The sequence below is a fragment of the Corythoichthys intestinalis genome, chromosome 17 (assembly GCF_030265065.1).
Source record: "Corythoichthys intestinalis isolate RoL2023-P3 chromosome 17, ASM3026506v1, whole genome shotgun sequence".
NCBI lineage: Eukaryota > Metazoa > Chordata > Actinopteri > Syngnathiformes > Syngnathidae > Corythoichthys > Corythoichthys intestinalis.
The window spans coordinates 41475889-41497586 of record NC_080411.1 but is presented as its reverse complement, the minus strand read 5'-3'; the positions used below and the strand labels follow the sequence as shown (position 1 = coordinate 41497586).

Genomic DNA, 21698 nt, shown 5'->3' with positions numbered 1-21698 from the left:
TGTGCGTGAAACGGTAAATGTGTAAAGCGCTTTGGGCATTGTAACAATCAAGATAAATGCACTATATAAGTACTCTCCATGATACCGGAGTATTGTCCACCATTTTGTCTTCAGTCTTTTTTTTAGTTGAGTAAACAGTACCTTATTGGACTTACCAGTTCTTTTAATTTATTTAATTAATATGACCGTTATGCCCTTTGGCGAGACTTGTCTTTGATTGTAATGTTGGCGCAGGAAGTGTAGAGCAGTAGGTACGCATGCGAGGAAGACCTCATGTACCTACAAATTCATGAACACAAAGAGGAGCGCACGCGCACACACGAAGAAGAGTGCATTTGCTCTCACAAAGATGTCGCGCAGCCAAGTGAGACAGAAGAGAAAGATTACAGCTTAGTCTAGGTAAGACTTAACTCCACCATCTTGGTGAGGACAGTACAACAACATACAATACATGTTTTTGGATACAGGTAGTCCCCAGGTAACAAATGAGTTCCGTTCCTACGCTGGCGTCGTAACGCGAATTTCTGCATGAGTTGGAATAAACCCTTTAAGTACCCAAAATAACTATCCTAAAACATGTACTGTACGTCATTGTACTGTCCTCACTAAGATGTTGGAGCTCAGTACTGGCTAGACAGCGAGCTAAGCTGCGAAATGACAATGTCAGACGTCCGTGTGGTTTGCTGGCTTTATTAAGCTCCTCATGACATCAACACTTGTAGAATAAAATTAAAATAAAAATGAAATAAAATGAGTTTCATCTTCAATAACAGCTATTTAAAATTGTGTTTATAACTAGCTGCTGATACAGCAATAACAATCCACACAAAAGATTAGCATGTATCAGTTACTGTCCGCACGTGCGGAAGTACTATCTGCTCTATGCTTCCTGCACCAAAATAAAAGCATGCATTACATAACAAAGTCAACATTATTGAAAAAAAAGAAACGACTGGACACTCCGGCGACGTAAAGTCGAAATCACGTAAGTCTGGTATGTCGTAACCCGAGGACTACCTGTAGTTATTTTGAGATTTAGGGGATATTTAGGGGTACTTAAAGGGTTAATTCCGACTTGCACGGAAATTCAGGTTACGTCGCCAGCGTAGGAACAGAACTCATTCGTAACCCGGGGACTTACCTGTATTTATTTAAAAATCTGGTATCGGTATAGTATTGGCTTTGGCTAATACCACACAACTGGTTGTCGGAATCAGGATTATAAAAAATAGTATTGGTGCAACACTAATGTGAATACAACACTGCTAAGAGTGTAAACCGCACCTAACCTGAATGCATTGAAATGAGAGCATATACTGCCAAACTACAGCGTATGTGCATGCACCCAGGATGCCATGGTCGTACAAACACCTCTTTTTGGCCGGCTTTTCCATCTTCCCCCAGCCATTGGAAGTCTCTCTTTCTTTAGCAAACAATGTGTACTCATCAAAACACACAGCACTCACTCTTAGACATTCCTCCTGCCCAAAAAGATCCACAGCCTAGTACAATAACATAGTAATTTACTGCCTGAGGGTCAAATTTAAGTTTACGGTGTAAGTATTTCAGCTTGAGATTTTTATGAGTTTAAAGCAAATCCAATTGCCTTCACTTTGCCTCGAATTGTGTTGGTTAGGGAAAGCTTGGACTATTTCTCCAAATAGCTTTGTTCAGACACTTTGAGAGTGAAGCGAAGCGAGGACTGTTCAAAAGGCATTCACAAAGCCTCCCAAATACAAATGTTTATCAGACACTGCATAAACCTGCTCCTATAATTAACTCATTGCCAGCCATTGACAACAATAAATGTCAAATTCATTGAAACTGGGAGGAATGGCTTTGAATGTTCATCTTTCAACCAATGAGTTCACTATATGAACCACAAGGGCCTAGGTTTGCATAGGGACAGTAGGGATATAACACTACCATGGACTTCAAAAGTCTATTGACCTGACACTTCGTCATTCTTTGCGCAACGCTTTATCAGGGGGCCGAGCTTCATTTAGTAATAGCCAAAGACGCACACGCTCATGTCGGATTTAAGCTTGGATTTACTTAAGATTGGATATAACTACAAAAGCTGTACCGCATACAAACAGGAAGGATTGTCTCTGGAGTTATTTGTTCGAGGATTCAAGGTAAATATTATATTTTTCGTACCATGCATGCGTGATTGAGGCATTTATTCGAAGGAATTTTCTTCTTTGTTCACACATGGAACTGACTAGCCTCATAGTTGATAATATTAACATGAAATAAATGCTACCTGCACGGTTTCTTTGCTTTCAACCAATAATTGAGACTGTCTTACCTCCATATCTATGAAGAATTCAGGGATTTAAGCATTCATTCACAAGAATTTTCACCAGAAAAGCTCCCTTTACGCAAGGCGGCCGCTAGCCTCATTCCCTGATATAGTAGCATTGTACCTTGTCAATATAACTGTATGTAAAATAAATGCTAACTTCACGGTTTCTTTGCTTTTAACCAAGAATCGAGATTGTTTTACCTCCATATCTATGAAGAATTCAGGGATTTATGCATTTATTCACAAGAATTCGCTAACATAGTAGCATGGTTCTTCATCAATATACGTCAAATAACCGCTAACTGTACGTTTTTTTTTGCTTTTAACCAAGAATCGAGACTGTCTTACGTCCATGTCTATGAAAAATTCGGGGATTTATGCATTAATCACAAGAATTTTCGCCAGAAAAGCTGCTTTTACGCCAGGCGGCCGCTACCCTCATTCGCTAGCATAGTAGCATGGTACTTTGTCAATATACATAAAATAAACGCTAACTGCATGGTTTCTTTGCTTTTAACCAAGAATCGGGACTGTCTTACGTCCATATCTATGAAGAATTTGGGGATTTAAGCATTTATTCACAAGAATTTTCACCCGAAAAGCTCTGTTTACGCCAGGCGGCCGCTAGCCTCATTTGCTAACAGCATATAGTGTATATTGATAATAAAGGGATATTGTATTCTACAATAAGTTGTGATTGTATAAAGAATTTATCAGTTATCGATTTACATATTATTTAAGATTGATTCTGCATGTTTTCCTCAATTATTAAGTTTCTGATGTTAAATTGGGCCCTACGAATCGGCCGCGTTTCCCGTGTCATGTCAATAGGTTATGAAGTCTATGTATAAAACTATTTAGTCTTATTTTTTCTGTTGAATGTTTATCCTAACAAGTTGAATAAATATTATCAACCTTCAAAACGGTTTGTGGATTTGTTTTTTTTTTTTTTTTTGTCTTTTTGGGTCCAAAATGTTGATTATAATTAGTCAGTGAAGAAAACAATTGTTTGGACATGTAGGTTATGGTGTTCTGAAAACCCAACCAGGCCATTGTGAACAATTATTTCTTTGAAATATGAAGGCAACATAAAAGGCATGCAAGTTCAGACAAAGTAGGCTCAGGTGTTAAATGGTTAATTAGGTTGATATTTGTGAGAAATATAGCCCTGACCCCCATTCAATAATCTGTTTGGTCATATTAATCCCATTCCCAGCAAAAAGTGCTGGCATACAGTACATGCAAGTTATGCCGTTATATCATCCGTCCTAATGTTGAGACCCAACCTACACCCTTGATCAACTATAACAAACATTCATTCATTTAATTGCAGTCCTCCCAGTTCAAATGGATTGGACATCTACTAGTGATAAACTCATTTTAAATTCACAACAGAAGGATGAAAGAACCACATAATTATAGACGTCTATCATCATGAATGGCACTGAGTTATATCTTATATGTCAACAGTTGCAGACATGGCATTCTGTATTCATCATGAGTGATAACACAAATGGATGAAATTATTTATAAAAGGTGTTTTTGTGTGTTGTCTTTTTTATTATGTACACCCTCCAAGCTATGCTAACTGTGTCAATATAATTTATTTATGATCATTTACTGGTTAGTTAAGTTTGTTCCATCCACCTGTACCTCAAGATTCGGCGAGCAGGGGAAGAGTAGAGACTATAAGTCCTAAGAGACAGACAGAAAAGACAGACAGACAGACAGAAGACACGAAGGGACAAAGGATAGAGTTCCACACGAACACACGAGAGCAACATAGAAAGGTTGCACTTTCCAGAAAGGGAGGTAACAAAGACACTGATGAAATTTAAAAAATTCATGTGATTTTCAGTCCTCGTGTAAAAGAGGTTTTTAGTTTAATTTTCTCAAAGAGTGGTCAATCAGCTTCATTACCGTAACACATTCAAAGAGCTTAATGTTTTTTTTTTTTTTTTTTTTTTTTTTTTTTTTTACACAAAAAGCAATAAGCAGGCTAGAATTGGAAACAATGCTGCATTAAAAACATTTTCAAATATTCCAAGAGAAATATTTGTTTGATTTCACAGTCCTGGCCATTATATTTTATAGGGTGGGAAAGCCATTTTATATCCTTTTTTTAAATAATGTGGCTTGAAATAATGTATTTTAAAAAGCACAGACTAATTTTCCAAAGGGGAAAAAAAGGACAAGGCAGACAGTTGTGATTTGGGAAGCCCCGGAGAAGAACAGGAGTAAGTTAATTATATAAAGTCATAATTAAATCTGAATGGGGAGCGCAGAGGAGACAAGGAGGAGAATATTGTAACAGAGAGTGATAACTCACAGTGACTGAATGCTGTTGATGGACGACCTGCGAGAGAGTGCATCTCGATTTTGCTTTACAAAACTGTACATGCAGAACAAAAAAACAAAAGAAAAATGAGACACAAATATGAAGGGAACAGGTGGAACCAATGTTTATCCACCTGTTTCCTTCTAATTTACTCAAAAGAACAAATCTGTGCAACTACTTAGCAAACACCATCACTACTGTGTAAGCAGAAATTTGCAGGGGGGAAAAAAAGCAAAAACTGAACCTTAAAACCAGTCAGGAGTTTCATTCCAAAGACATTTTAACTTACATAGAAAATTGGAATGGTATGTAAAAGATTCAGATTGGAATTTTATTGGAATTACTTCATGCCATGACATGAAACCCTGAGTTTGCAAATGAAAACAGTAAATTTCAAATGAAAACAGTTGTTTATGAGTCAGCAAACCAATGTGTTACCACAGTATTCACTTTCAAACATTTGGCGGATCATGGATGAAAACGGACAGGAAAATAATGTGGTGATAAGGTAGGGAGAAGTCAGCTAACCAGTGTTTACTCTAGTTGAGCTGGCGCATTTCTTTGTGAGATGGATGGCAATTAAGGAGAGGTTGTGGCCCAAAGAACATCACATTGTCTGAGGTAATGCTTAATAGGCTAGTAGTCATCCAAAAAACGTACTCAAGTGCAAGTAAATAATATTTGGTGAAAAAAATACTCAAGTCATTTCTAAGATTGTGAGTAACTGCTTACGATGTTTATTTTCTTTTTCTTTTGAAGCAATGGTATAGGAACTATTATTATTATACTGTACAATAACCTTTTTTCATAACAACATTTAGCCAAATGAATACTAAAAAAAAAATCATTGAATTCCGGTGAGAGAAATAAAATTACAGAACTGAAGCATAATTCGTCCAAAGAGCATAAGTGCTCTATAGGGGAGAAAATAGTTCCTAATCTGAATAGTTGAATACAGGTAATGCCCGGGTTACGAACGAGTTCTATTCTTACGCTGGCGGCCTAACCCGAATTTCCGTGTAAGTCGGAAGTTCCCCTAAATACCTTTCAAATCTCAAAATAACCATCCAAAAACATGTATTACACATCACTGTACTGTCGGAATTGACCCTTTAAATACCCCTAAATCTTGAAATAACTATCCAAAAAGTCAAAAAGGATTGTACAGTGGTATGAAAAAAGTATCTGAACCTTTTGGAATTTTTCACATTTCTGCATAAAATCCCCATCAAATGTGATCTGATCTTTGTCAAAATCACACAGATGAAAAAACAGTCTGCTTTACCTAAAACCAACATTTAGAGGTTTTCATATTTCACTAGTAATATGTAAGCAAACAATAACAGAAGGGAGAAAAATAAGTAAGTGAACCATCGCATTTAATATTTTGTGCCCCCCCACCCCACCCCCAACCTTGGCAGCAATAACTTCAACCATGCTTCCTGTAGCTGCAGATCAGTCCGGCACGTCGATAAGGACTAATCTTGGCCCATTTTTCTCTACAAAACTGCTGGAGTTCAGTCAGATTCCTGGGATGTCTGGCATTAATTGCTGTCCAGAACATGTATTTTGTTCTTCTGAAACCATTCAGAAGTTGATTTACTTCTGTGTTTTGGATCATTGTCTTGTTGCAGCATCCACCCTCTTTTTAGCTTCAACTGTCTGAAAGATGCAAGATTCCTGCAAAACATCCTGATACACTTTTGAATGCATTCTTCCATTAATGATTGCAAGTTGTCCAGGACTCTGAGACAACAAAACAGCCCCACCTCATGATGCTCCCTCCACCATTCTTCACAGTGGAAATGAGGTGTTGATGTTGTTGAGCTGTTCCATTTTTCCTCCACACATGACTTTTTGTGTTACTCCCAAACAATTCAACTTTAGTTTCATCAGTCCACAAAATATTTTGCCAGAACAAAGTGTCCAAGTGCCTTTTTTGCAAACAATAAACAAGCAACAATGTTTTTTTTTTTTAGACAGCAGTGGCTTCCTCTGTGGAGTCCTCCTATGAACACCATTCTTGGCCATAGTTTTACATGTAGTTGATGTTTGCACATAGATATTGGACTGTGCCAGTAATTTCTGTAGGTCTTTAGCACACTAGGGTTCTTTTTTACCTCTCTGAGTATTCTGCGCTGAACTCTTAGCGTCATCTTTGGTGGATGGCCACTCCTTGGGAGAGCAACAGTACTAAACTTGGAGACAACTTCTCTGACTGTCGATTGAGGAACATTCAGACTTTTAGAGATGGTTTTGTATCCTTTCCCAGCTTTATACAAATCAACAATCCTTGATCGCAGGTTTCAGACAGCTCTTTTGACCGAGCCATGATACACAACAGGTAATGCCTCTCATCATGACAATTCTTACCAGGTGTGTGTTTTTATAGTGGGCAGGGCAGCTTTAAACCACTTTAACACACACCTGACTTGAATTGTTTGGTAAAAATTGGTTTTAATTGCTGTTTCAATCTCCTAAGGCAGAGGGTTTACTTACATATTTTCCCCTTCTGTCATTGTTTGCATGCTATCCTCATTAAAATATGAACACCTATATATGTTTGGGTGGTTTTAGTTAAAGCAGACACAGTTTTTTTTTTTTATCTGTGTGATTTTGACAAAGATCAGACCACATTTGATGGTGATTTTATGCAGAAATGTGAGAAATTCCAAAAGATTCAGATACTTTTTCATACCACTGTATTTTGTTTAATGATGGCGGATATACTGCCTTCTGGTGGCAGCGTTGGGTCTGGCTGCCTTGTATGACGAAGAATTAGACTCAGAAGTCTGACATGGATAAAAGATAGCTGTGCTCTAGTTTTGCCCACATAAGGCTGTAAGTTCTTTCAGCCAATATATGTTTGGGTATGCATCAATAATTAAGTGTATAGCTACAGTTTGAGGAGAGATTTGTGAGCGATTTGCTATGAGAATTGTAAATGCGTTACCATATGTAGCATATAGGCTATCGGACTTTTGTTAGGAAAATTTAGGGTAATTTAATCCACTAAATTTACATATCGATAAGACTAGATGGACGTTTGAAAACCAATTGTTTTGTGTCAAGTGTTTGATTGTTAAAATGCGTGTCATTTTGAACATAAGTGTACAGATGTGTGTTACAGCTTTACGAATTGTCGGTGAAAGAAGTAAAACGCTTCAAAAAGCACAATTGCCTTGTTTGCTGTCTGTCAAGCTGAACAACTTCACGTTTAGTGGGGACAGAACATGTCAGATTTATAAAGTAAAGTAAAAAAATTGACACTGTGAGGTAAAATAAGGTACTGCTTATGCGACTAAAAAAACAAACAAAAAAAAAAGACTGGAGACAAAATAGCGGCCGAGACTTTGGCGTCGAGAAGTCAAAATCGCGTAAGTCGTAACCCGACGACTACCTGTAGTTCCCATTATGAAATTAAAAGGATCATATCTACAGTTTTCTGTGGTCATTTGGCATCGAATACAAACTGGGAGAGGTGAAAATCCGCACTTTCGAATCATGTTGACGGCAGCACTCTATTTTTAAATACTTAAATTTTTACGGTGCTTTAAATACGCCACTTGATTGAACAGGCTGGCGTGATCATAGAACGGCAAGCTTGAGTCTGATTGATATAATGGAGTCATATGATTGTTGTTGCGACGTCTCATTGGTGAAATTGGTAGAGCTACTGTTTGCATTGCTGGCAAAAAAAAAAAGGAAAATCTAGTATGTAGAATAAAAAGGAAAAGAGTTCAGACTAGTGTAGCTCAAAGTAGTAGAGTGAGAGTAGTGCTTCTTCACAAATCTACTTAAGTAAAAGTAAAAAGTGTGGCTTAGTAAAACTACTCTTAGGATTACATTTTTCTCTAAAAGTTCCTCAAGTAAATGTAACTGAGTAAATGTAACGCGTTACAACCCGCCTCTGCATATGAACAACAACATAGTATATTTACATGCTATGTGTGTGTGTGTGTGTGTTTGTTTTCTTGTCAGGAACGGGTTAGAAAAATCACATCCTTGAAAGTTCACACACTCCCGAAAGTGAAAAGATAAAAATAGCACATGCTGATGAAGAGTTTGCACATTTGAATAATTAAATTGGGTTTTGTTCCCGTTTAAATGAGGGCCAGGATCACATGTGCTATTTGATGTCGAGTTAAAGTGCAGATCTTAGGCAACACGGGGAGGTTGTCCAGTGACTGAAGGGTCAATGCATAAATACGTGTATGTGAAAGGGTGAATGTGAACCACTGTAAAGCACTTTGGGGACTATGATTGTGTAGATAAAGCTTGATATAACAGCAATTAATTGAATTTGACTTTACGACGCCAAAGTTGCGTTCGCCATTTTGACTCCAGTCATTTTTTTTTCTGTTTTGTTACGTAAACAATACCTTGTTGTACCTCACAGTATCTTATTTTTTACTTTATTTTATTAATATAGTTGCCTGGCCCTTTGGTGAAATGTGTATTTGATTATAATTAGGGCTGTCAAACGAATTTTTAATGGAGTTAATCACAGCTTAAAAATTAATTCATCGTAATTAATTGCAGTTCAAACCATCACTAAAATATGCCATATTTTTTTGTAAATTATTGTTGGAATGGAAAGATAAGACACAAGACGGATATATACATTCAACATACTGTACATAATTACTGTATTTGTTTATTATAACAATAAATCCACAAGATGGCATTAACATTATTAACATTCTTTCTGTTAAAGGAATAGAAAGACTTGTAGTTCTTAAAATATAAATGATAGTACAAGTTATAGTAATTTTATATTAAAACCCCTCTTAATGTTTTAGTTTTAATAAAATTTGTAAAATTTTCAATCAAAAAATAAACTAGTAGCTCGCCATTGTTGACGTCGCCGAGCGGTGACGTCACATGGGCTACCTGCCGTTCTTCCACAGTGTCTTTAACTACTGTACATAAGATAGTGATTGAAATACAACACAAGGTTTTAAATTATTGAGAAATCAAGCCAATGAGTGTGTTTTATCCCTTGACTGACACCATAGTTCTATGTTTACTGGTCCATCCACATCATTTGAGTGCTGGCTTCACAACGTTTGAGACCTCTAATAGTTTGTATATTGTGACTAAATGTTGCCATCCAGTGTATTTGTTGGGCTAAATGAAATGTTTGAATGGAGTTTGATCAAAGTCTGAGTAAGTTTTGCATTGCTATTTTGATTGGGAATACCAGTTCTCTTTGCATTAAGCGCTTCTCTTTTTGTGAACATTATTTTTTTGAGAGATAGGAATATCATTTTTGTTGTGCTTTCACTAAATGATACTTATGTTTGTTGTGAAGGAGTTGCCGAAGCCTATGGCAATAAACGGCGCAGTCCAATGAATGCCAGTGTCCACTCGCCTTTCTCAGCCTCTTAGCTCTCAATGTACAAAAAACGGTGTCATTGTAATCTGCATGAGGCAATGCATGAGCGGGTCATTCCGCGCATGCGTTAAATGTGTCAAATATTTTAACATGATTAATTTTAAAAATTAATTACCGCCCGTTAACGCGATAAATTTGACAGCACTAATTATAATGTTGACTTTTGTTTGTGATGCACGCTTTTGTTTTGGCACAGGAAGCGTAGAGCAGGTAGTACTTCCGCACGCGAGTAAGAGTGCATGCACACACAAAGAAGAACGTATTTGCGCACACGAAGAAGAGGGGACGCACACACACGAGGAAGAGTGCATTTGCTCCCATGAAAAAGTCGCGCAGCTGAGTGAGTTAGTTGTGAAGAAAAAAGTTAAAAGAGCTGCCAAAAACAACACTGATTTTAGAAATATCTCAGAAACTGCCCCAAGGAAGCTAAGCTTTTACTTTGCTTTGTTCTCTCTGTTTAGGGGTTTTATATTTCGGCGTATTTGTTTTAATGTTGCTCTTTTTTATTTGTAGTACTCTTTTACTGTGACTACTTAGGGGAATTGCAAGAATGTGTTTTAAGTCCCTTCAGTTCAAAGTTGTGAAAAGTCCTGGTAATTTAAATCTCTGTAACAATGACTATAAAATGTTATTCATTCACTTAAAAATGACTTGAACCTGCAAGCCTTCATCTGGCATTTTCAGACAACTGACTCACAAGCAATATCATTATTATAATGTTGACCTGTTGTATTTTGTCCATAATTGAAGCTGATAAAGGAAATTTCACATTGCACAAACCCTCTCTGGAAACTCTCGTGAAACAAAATATAACATTATAAATATTGTTTAAAATTCTGAAAGGTAATGTTTTTTTTACAACTGCTACCTATGAGCAAGGTTTGTTTGACAAGTGCATCTTCAATTGACATAACAAAATTAATTATATTGTGTTGTTGTTCAACAAAGGTGTTGTGGGATTCAGTATTTCAATTAAGAAGAATTTCAACAAAAAGAGACAACTCTAAACAGGAAAAAAGTGGCAAACTGCCACGCACTATTGACAGGTGAGTCCTTAATTGCCTGACATTTAAGAAGGTGGACAGTGGGTATGTGTCAAACCAGTCAAAACACAAATTCACACAGAACATGAGAGGGAATGGAAAACAGTCAATGAAAGTTTCATTGGACTTATGGTTGAGATGATAACATAAGGTTGATGTTCAGAAACTTACGCGGCTATTGATATGTTTGCTGCAGACATGGGACTGACTTCCTTTACTTCCAGAGCCTTCTGCAGGGCAAGCTTCTTATTGGCTGCCTCTTCCTGCTCTTCTTCATCCTTTAGCCAAGTTACTGTATTATGTGAAGCATTTATTCATCGTCTTTAAACAGACTGAACCTACCTTTGTTAGCTCCTGTGCATTTGCAAGGTTATCAACAGCGATAGCCAAGAAGACGTTCAGAAGGGTATCTGAAGAACAACATGACTCAGGAAATACTACAGATTTTTTCATTATACTTATCACAAAAAGCGGAAGTTCAGAATGTTTTACTTTATGCTCAACGTGCCTATGACAGAAAAAAGCATGTTTATTTCATATTTCACCTGGTATTTTATGCTCCTGAATGAAATGGACCGCTTGGATGTGTGTTGAAGCATAGATTTATATATTAAATCTTTTTGGTTGTTTTGAGGAGGAATGCGAATGTGACGTCACCCGGGTCAGCTTCTCACAATTCAGCATTGGACTGCAGATTCAGCTGATTTTGCGGATTTTTTTTTTTTTTTTTTTTTTTTTTTTTGCATCAATCCAGCCAAATGTGCTGCAAGGTTTTGTTGCTGCACCATGGAGAGGTGTGTGAGGCTTTTTGGGTTTCAAAAGGTTCTTGTTCACCTCGAGATTGGCCAAAACAAGTCCGACAACTGTGGGACCATTGGACTTACGAAGAAGTGAGTAACCATCGTGTTTTGTATAATGTCAAATACTGGAATGATGGCACACGTTTTAATATGGAGGTGGCTTGCATTTTGTGGCTGATAATGCTCCTTGTCCACGGAGAATGCCACTCGGCCGATGACCAGAGGATTATTGCACATCCCCATCGGTCCTCTTCATGTGCCCGCGTGCCCGGCTGAGGGTGCTATACTAGTTTTATTCGGTTCTCCATATCATCCAGACTCCCAGCCCCCTCTGCCCTCTTCGTAAGCCTGGCAATAGACCACTTTCCTCGGGTTGGGCTCAGGCAGCTACACGCTCCTCCGACATCGCCTGGTTTGTCCACCGGTCATCCTCCAGCTGCTTCCGCGGCAAACCAGCTCTCCTGCCCGCAGCAGGGGAACAACAAGCTGTAACTTGCTTGCCGCCGGAGGAGTTGCCGATCAGTGAAGACAATCAACAACTCCGTCGCCGTGTGACATGGTCAGGGGTAGTTTTGTGTGATTTTTCGCTTCGAAAGGTGAGAATAAGGCTTTGAAACGCTGCTCGGTTCGGGTTAGCATGTCGGCTAGCTGTCACACCTCCTGGTTTGTTTACGCTCTCCGAAACCTGGGCAGGGAAATGACAAAAGCCGGTCTAACTCTGGTGGCATAAAATATCGTTCGGGAGGTGCAAAATGTCGATAGTTTTTACCATTCTGGAGTAATTTTGCCATGTCGTACTGAATAAATGCATTTTCAATATTTCGTAATCCATTTAGCAGAAGACTGTTATTTATCATGACCATACCATTTATTTAGCAATTGGGGAAAAATACTTTGATAAAAAGAGTATGTAAAAATATTGGAGTAGAGAGATTGAAACAATGAAGCACAGTCTTCCTTGAGGCATAACACTACCGCTTTTGTCCTAGCCTGGTACTCCAGACTCACCGCTGTTCCAGCTATTGAGTCTGGCCACCACTAAGCAGATAAAATTTCCAGGGCGGAGCAAGCCACAGCAAACAGGCAGCGGAGTGGACCAATCAGCGACGGGCGGGACGAGGGACTTGCGCGCGGAAGTAAACATACGATGAGTTTATTCAACATGGCTAGCGCGAGACAGACTGTTGTCAATGACTTGTGTCGATGTGTTTTTGGTCATTTAAAACTGATTTTACCGTGGATTGGAACATATTCTCGGCTCTCCTGTTCGCCATCTGTGTTGTTGTGGAGACGACCTTCGACGCGGAAGAGTGACGTTGCTCATTAAGAACATGTCACGCGAATAAACAAATCTGATTTGTCGATTGATTTTCTACTTGCTCGAGAGGCTGTTAATGGGCTGGGTCCCAGACTATTATCTCAGTGTTTGAAAAACACAGGGAGAACAGTCCGGCCGTGCCAGGCAGCTTTTGTCCGCCGGCATTGCTAAAATCGAGCAAAACTGAAAAATTACATAGAGTAGCTTTACGTCCACGACCGCATATATCGGTATTAGTTTGGTATCTGGATCAGATTTTTCGAGATGAACAACATTGGGATATCGGTTATCAATTATAAAGATATTATAATTATATCAGTTATAACAATTACATCAGACAACTCTACTTACGATTTGTGTGTGTGAAATAGGACTGCAGCTATCGATTATTTTAGTAGTCGATTAATCGATGAACTAGTTAGTTCAAATAATTGAGTAATCAGTTAAGGAACATGAAAAAATACCTGAGCTCAACCTCTAACAGTATGAAAAAAATAAATGAGGATCTATGTACAACAAAAGAACAATTGGCTGACTTGCATAGCATAAGTCTGCTAGCTTAAATGCTAATGTTTTTTTTTTGTTGTTTTTTGTTTTTTTATAAGGCTCTTAACAAATGGTTCAGACACATATTCCCACAAAAAACAGCGAATGCATTTAAAAACACATTAGCTCAAACAAAAATTTAGCTCTTGTTGATCTTAACAGGGATTAGATGGATTCACCCTTGTGAAATGAGAAGGACCAGAGGGCAGTGTATCCACCCAAATCAATACAACTAAATGCAAACACCTTCAAATTCGATTACTCGAGTTAATCGATTAATAGTTGCAGCCGTAGTGTGAAACTGTGCAGTCGGGCATGGGCATTAAATTTTTATAAAAAAAAAAGCATTGAAATGAGTTAAATGAGATTTTCTGATACCTGTAGGAGCCCTGATATCGCGATAAAGCACCTTTTCGATATCTTGGCACACCTCTATTTGTAATACAGTTTTTCTTCTCAGAGGATACAGTTTCCAAAAAGTGTAAGGACAATGAAGTAAACAGAAGAGAACATCCCCCGGCGGACACCTCCTTGTGACTCGATGCCATGGTACATCACGGCGTTCCAGTCCTCCCCGGTTAAAATCTAAAAGAGTCAAGAGAACTCTAGTTACACTTGGCTTGTCAGAACTTAATTAGTTGGCAGCATAAAGGGTTGTGAACACAGGCTAATTAAGGGATTATAAGTGAGCTTGTCAGGAGGCAAAAAGGTACACAGAGCAGTAATTTCTTCTTATTAGCATGACTGATAATTATCTTACATCTTCCACGAAGTCGAGATTTTCTCATTTTCAAGATTAACTGTGTGTGTGACTTTTACTGCTGTTCTACTTGGGCTGCCTCACCTGAAACACAGTGAGAATGGCTGCCGGGAAGGTATCGAAGTTTGTTGTTGGTGTTTCGTCCTCAAAGTTAAACCTAAAAAAAGAAGAGAAGTCGGACCTGTCATCACACCAAGCATTGAAAAATCAAAATCGACCACTAGCGATACTCATTTAATTTCACAGCAGAAGGATGAAAAGAGCAACATGATTGGACTTCTATTATCGTCACTAGCATGAAAGAGTTAAGATTAGAGAATCAAATATAGCTACAGTGGTATGAAAAAGTATTGGAATTTAGTGGTTGAATTTCTCACATTTTTGCATAAAATCACCTTTAAATGTGATCTGATCTTTGTCAAAATCACACAGATGAAAAAACTGTGTATACTTTAACTAAAACCACCCATTTATATGTTTTTATATTTTATTGAGGGTGGCATGCAAACAGTGCAGAAGGGGGAAAAACAATTAAGTGAAACATATTTATTATTTTGTGCCCCCATCCCCCCTTTGGCAGCAATAACTTCAATCAGACGCTTCCTGTAGCTGCAGATCAGTCTGGCACATCGATCAGGACTAATCTTGGCCCATTCTTCTCTAGAAAACCGATGTGGTTCATTCAGATTCCTGGGATGTCAGGCATGAATCACTGTCTTTAGTTCATTGCACAGCATCTTAATGGGGTTCAAGTCTTGACTTTGACTTGGCCACTCCAGAACGTGTATTTTGTTCTTCTATAACCATTCTGAAGTTGATTTACTTCTGTGCCTTGTCTTGTTGCAGCATCCATCCTCTTTTCAGCTTCGGCTGTCTGAAAGACGGCCTCCAGTTTTTCAGCAAAACATCCTGATGAAATTTTGAAATCATTCTTCCATTTATAATTGCAAGTTGTCCAGGCCCTGAGGGAGCAAAACAGCCCCAAATCATGCTCTCTCCACCATGCTTCACGGTCGGGATGAGGTGTTGATGTTGGTGAGCTGTTCCATTTTTCCTTGACACATGACATTGTGTGTTACTCCCAAACAATTCCACTTTGGTTTCATCAGTCCACGAAATATTTTGCCACAAGTTCTGTGGATTGTCCAAGTGCCTTTTTTGCGAACATTAAATGAGCAACAATGTTTTTCTCAGACAGCAGTGGCTTCCTCCGTGGAGTCCTCCCATGAACACCATACTTGTTTTACATATAGTTGATATGTCCACAGAGATATTGGACTGTGCCAGTTATTTCAGTAAGTCTTTAGCAGACACTATAGGGTTTCTACCTCTCTGAGTATTCTGCGCTGCACTCTTGGCGTCATCTTTGGTGGACGGCATCTCCTTGAGAGAGAAGCAGTGCCAAACTCTCTCCATTTGTAGACAACTAATCTGACTGTGGATTGATGAACATCCAGACTTTTAGAGATGATTTTGTATACTTTCCCAGCTTTTATACAATCAACAATCCTTGATCACAGGTCTTCAGACAGCTCTTTTGACCGAGCCATTATGCACATAAGACAATGCTTCTCATCAAGACATTTCTTACCAGGTGTGTGTTTTATAGTGGGCAGGGAAGCTATAACCACTCATTAGTGATTAGCCACATACCTTACTTATTTTCCCCCTTCTGTCATTGTTTGCATGCTATACTCGTTAAAATATGAAAACCTATAAATGTTTGGGTGGTTTTAGCTAAAGAAGACACTGTTTTTACATCTGTGTGATTTTGACAAAGATCAGATCACATTTGGTGGTAATTTTATGCAGAAATGTGAGAAATTCCAAAAGGTTCAGAGACTTTTTCATACTACTGTATAAGATTATATTAGACATACAGTTGTAAGATTCTCTATGTGTGGGAGATGTGTGGATGCGAATGAATCTATAAAAAGCAAGAGAGGATGTGTTGCACTTTGTTACCACAAGATCACTTTGGCCATTAGCCCCAAATTGCAGCCGGCCTAACCCTTCCTCTCAAGAAGATCTTGCCATGTTAAGTGCATATAGTACATTCATGTAAACTCTCATAGAATTGCGATAAATCTATAACAACCCAGAAGCACCCAGCATTGATCAGCCAGCCATAAAGGCGTTGCTCTCATGTGTAATGTACATGCATCACATGAGGCAAATGAGGGAAAAAGGGGTGTAGGGAAGTGAATTAGAGGGGAGTGGGGAGGGGCATCTAATTCAATAAGCTTTGCCTCTCTTGGTATGACATCTCATTGTCTCTCTGAATTCTCGTCTCCTTCTAGCATTGTTCCCCCTATGTTTGATTACGACATCCTCCACCACACTCTCTTTTGCTCTCTCTGTTTTGCTTATACTTATGCAGATGACACACAACTCTGCATTTTTCTGTGCCAGAATTTTCTCCAGCTAAATACAGGAAAGGCAGAGGTGATCATTTTTGGCTCAAACAAGGAAAGGTCGAAGATCAGAGCTCATGTTCTCAGTGTTATTGACAGTGATAAATCAAGCTAGAAATATTCAAGTTCAATCGTCATCTAAAGAAGAGTTGTCCGATATTTTCGGGTAGCTGATAATACCGGCCGATGACAGCATTTTAAAATGATATCAGATATCGACATCGGTTATGGACCAATATGCATGTTGCCTTCAAAGTGAATGTGGAAGCCTTCTGCCTTTGTACTAGGGCTGGTCACAGCTTAGCACAGAAGTTATGCTTATTGACCACTAAGATTCTTGGGATTTTATATGTGAACATTATCATTAGCAAAGCATCCAATGGTGCATCACTACACAATTACAGGTAGTCCCTGGTTTACAAACGATTTCCATTCCGATGCTGGCGACGTAACCCGAATTTCTATTTCAGACGGAATTTACCTTTAAAGTACCTCTAAACACCTTCCAAATCTCAAAATAATCATTCAAAAACATGTACAATAAATCATTGTACTGTCCTCGCCAAGACCTTGGCACTGAGTCCTAGCCAGACGGCGAGCTAAACCCTGAAATGACGATGTCAGACGTCCGTGTGATTTGCAGAATTCATTCAGCTGCTCCTGACATCAACACTTGAAGAATGAAATTTAAATAAAAATGAAATCAAAACAGTTTCATCTTCAATAAAAGCATTTAAAATTTGCTTTTATAACTAGCTGCTGATACAGCAATAACAATCCGCACAAACGAATAGCATATATCAATCAGCATCTGCACATCATCAAAAAAATCACATAAAGTTGCCCCAAGTGTTTGACCACATTTGAAAATGTACAATAAAAATTACAAAAGGTGTTATGTACAGATGTTGCCTCTGTGGCTGCTTCACAAGCAACAAATGTGTACACAGGCTTGCAGCTGCAATCTATCCCCGCTCTCTCACTTGCCTGCGCGACAGAAGCAAATGCGCTCTTTTGCGTGCGTGTGCTCCTCTTCGTGTCCACAAATACGATCTTATTTGTGTGTACATGCGCTCCTACTCGCGTGTGAAAGTACTACGTGCTCTATGCTTCCTGTGCCAAAATAAAAGCACGCATCACAAAACAAAAAAACGACTGGAGACAAAATGGCGGACGAGACTCTGGCGTTGTAAATTCGAAATCACGTAAGTCGGGTACATCGTAACCTGGGGACTACCTGTAGCCATACAGTGCCTTGCAAAAGTATTCGGCCCCCTTGAACCTTGCAACCTTTCGCCACATTTCAGGCTTCAAACATAAAGATATAAAATTTTAATTTTTTGTCAAGAATCAACAACAAGTGGGACACAATCGTGAAGTGGAACAAAATGTATTGGATAATTTAAACTTTTTTAACACATAAAAAACTGAAAAGTGGGGCGTGCAATATTATTCGGCCCCCTTGCGTTAATACTTTGTAGCGCCACCTTTTGCTCCAATTACAGCTGCAAGTCGCTTGGGGTATGTTTCTATCAGTTTTGCACATCGAGAGACTGACATTCTTGCCCATTCTTCCTTGCAAAACAGCTCGAGCTCAGTGAGGTTGGATGGAGAGTGTTTGTGAACAGCAGTCTTCAGCTCTTTCCACAGATTCTTGATTGGATTCAGGTCTGGACTTTGACTTGGCCATTCTAACACCTGGATACGTTTATTTTTGAACCATTCCATTGTAGATTTGGCTTTATGTTTTGGATCATTGTCCTGTTGGAAGATAAATCTCCGTCCCAGTCTCAGGTCTTGTGCAGATACCAACAGGTTTTCTTCCAGAATGTTCCTGTATTTGGCTGCATCCATCTTCCCGTCAATTTTAACCATCTTCCCTGTCCCTGCTGAAGAAAAGCAGGCCCAAACCATGATGCTGCCACCACCATGTTTGACAGTGGGGATGGTGTGTTCAGGGTGATGAGCTGTGTTGCTTTTACGCCAAACATATCGTTTTGCATTGTGGCCAAAAAGTTCAATTTTGGTTTCATCTGACCAGAGCACCTTCTTCCACATGTTTGGTGTGTCTCCCAGGTGGCTTGTGGCAAACTTTAAACGAGACTTTTTGTGGATATCTTTGAGAAATGGCTTTCTTCTTGCCACTCTTCCATAAAGGCCAGATTTGTGCAGTGTACGACTGATTGTTGTCCTATGGACAGACTCTCCCACCTCAGCTGTAGATCTCTGCAGTTCATCCAGAGTGATCATGGGCCTCTTGGCTGCATCTCTGATCAGTTTTCTCCTTGTTTGAGAAGAAACTTTGGAGGGACGGCCGGGTCTTGGTAGATTTGCAGTGGTCTGATGCTCCTTCCATTTCAATATGATGGCTTGCACAGTGCTCCTTGAGATGTTTAAAGCTTGGGAAATCTTTTTGTATCCAAATCCGGCTTTAAACTTCTCCACAACAGTATCTAGGACCTGCCTGCTGTGTTTCTTGGTTTTCATAATGCTCTCTACACTTTAAACAGAACCCTGAGACTATCACAGAGCAGGTGCATTTATACGGAGACTTGATTACACACAGGTGGGTTCTATTTATCATCATCGGTCATTTAGGACAACATTGGATCATTCAGAGATCCTCACTGAACTTCTGGAGTGAGTTTGATGCACTGAAACTAAAGGGGCCGAATAATATTGCACCCCCCACTTTTCAGTTTTTTATTTGTTAAAAAAGTTTAAATTATCCAATAAATGTTGTTCCACTTCACAATTGTGTCCCACTTGTTGTTGATTCTTGACAAAAAAATTAAATTTCATATCTTTATGTTTGAAGCCTGAAATGTGGCGAAAGGTTGCAAGATTCAAGGGGGCCGAATACTTTTGCAAGGCACTGTAATATGATAAATCCATGACCGCATATATCGGTAACGGACTTTTGGAGTTGCACAATAAAGGGATATCGGTTCTCGTAAAAAAGTAATTATCACACAATTCTAATCTAATATTTATCACTTAATCTGCCGATTACCATCTAAAAAGCTTAGCCATAATCAAAGGGCTTCTGTACAAAAAAACCTGTGGAAAATGTATCTGTGCTTTCATTCCTCGCAGAGTGGATTATTCCAATAGCATTTTTACAGGTTTAACAAAAAATCAATCGGGATGCTTCAACTAATCCAGAAGGCTGCTGTATGTGTCCTCACAAATACAAGGAAAATGGACCATATTAGACATGTCATGAAATCACATCACTGCATAATCAAATGATAGAATTATCTGAAGATCTGAGAGGTGTGCTGAATTTTTTTGGTCCTAAATACTCATTTGTTTACGATTGCATATCCCTGTCTGCTTTTACTGCTCAAACCTGCAATGTATGACTTTTGCTGTTACTTTATTATTATTTTTTTAGGGATGTTTTTGTTTTGTTTCTTGTTGATTTTAATATGATGCAAAGCACATTGAATTTCTTTTGTTGGATTGTGCTATTTAATTCGCCTAGCCTTTCTATCTTCCTGCTTTCTTGTGGATAAGCAGGTCCACTGCAGGCAGTTCACTGCTGTGCATGAGAGTTCTGACCTCTGTTTACTATGATAATGGGGATTGGGAGCGCTCATCCAAATGGCACCCACTGAGACTTCATTAAATCAAATGGGGAATTACAAGTCATGAGAGTGCAAACCGTGAGTATTAAATGGCTGTATAGTGCATTTACTGTAAGTTTGTATGTATATAAATCTTGTGTGTATACATAAGAATGATCACATTTTCTTTAAATCATGGGATTTAACTTCAAAATCTTTAGCACTACACCTTTACACTTTTTTGTTTTTCTATTTTTTTTTAGGAATTCATGCCTGCAAAATTGATGAAATATTCAAGCATGCCTTCTCTTGCAGAACCAGGGGTTAATTTGTGCCGGATCCTGCTGCTCCAAGATCCGGCACCTCTTGATTTTGGCCTCCATGTGTTCTGGGACTTATTTGGGCAGTTGTGGCACCTCTCGTGTATAGAAAATAATAATAATACAAAATTATATATAATAATTATATAAAATATATATGAATATATATAAAATTATAATAATTATATAAATTTATGATATACATAAATTCATTTACAGAACAAATCCCAAAAATTGCATGTTGTTTATAAAAATTTAACATCATATGAAAGAGTGGAGATTTGTTGATGCACTGAAAAGCTGGACCAACAAATCACGCCCCTGACATTAAAAAAAAAAAAAAAAAAACTTTGGAAATGTGCAGCATCTGAGGAGCAAGCAGCCAGGATTAAACAGTATTTCAACATGCCAAAAAGACAGTTGCATTTACTGTCTTGATTCAAAAAGAAGGAAGATGGTTCAAAATGAGTCAGAAAAGCAACAACCGGCGATGAGGGCAGCTGCAGCCAGTACCCTTTGGGTTTGGACTGCACAATTTGTGGGTCTGAGGGAACTTTGGGGCCAGTGAAGACCGGGGGGGATGAAACTCGCAAAGGAATGGGTTTGTGTTATTTATCGTAATCTCTGATTGATTTTTTATTTTTTTTATTTATTTTTTTACAAATTAGACCTGTTGAGAAAATAATTGCTGACTGTGTACTGTGCAGAGTATAGTCTAAATAAAAATCTGAAAATGAGGCTTATAAGTCCCACAGCATGGCAAGTGGGCATTTGCGCGTTGTTTTCAGCACCATTTTCTGCGTATGTTCCGGGACCTTTGCCCGTCTGGTCATCCCTGCGCTGTCATATGTACTTTGCGTTCCGGCACCTTATGATTTACAAAT

General features: G+C 38.6%; 1 protein-coding gene across 8 annotated transcripts in view; it reads right to left on the bottom strand.

The window, feature by feature from the left end:
* Positions 1-21698, bottom strand: part of cacna1bb (calcium channel, voltage-dependent, N type, alpha 1B subunit, b) — a 411213-nt gene that overhangs the window by 142887 nt on the left and 246628 nt on the right. For all 8 annotated transcript variants that reach the window (XM_057818689.1, XM_057818692.1, XM_057818685.1 and 5 more), the window contains 5 exons: positions 14596-14668; positions 14219-14336; positions 11430-11497; positions 11259-11365; positions 4638-4700 (listed from right to left, as the gene is read on the bottom strand). In XM_057818689.1, coding sequence (XP_057674672.1) covers positions 4638-4700; positions 11259-11365; positions 11430-11497; positions 14219-14336; positions 14596-14668 — 429 coding nt within the window. The remainder of the gene's footprint in view (positions 1-4637; positions 4701-11258; positions 11366-11429; positions 11498-14218; positions 14337-14595; positions 14669-21698) is intronic.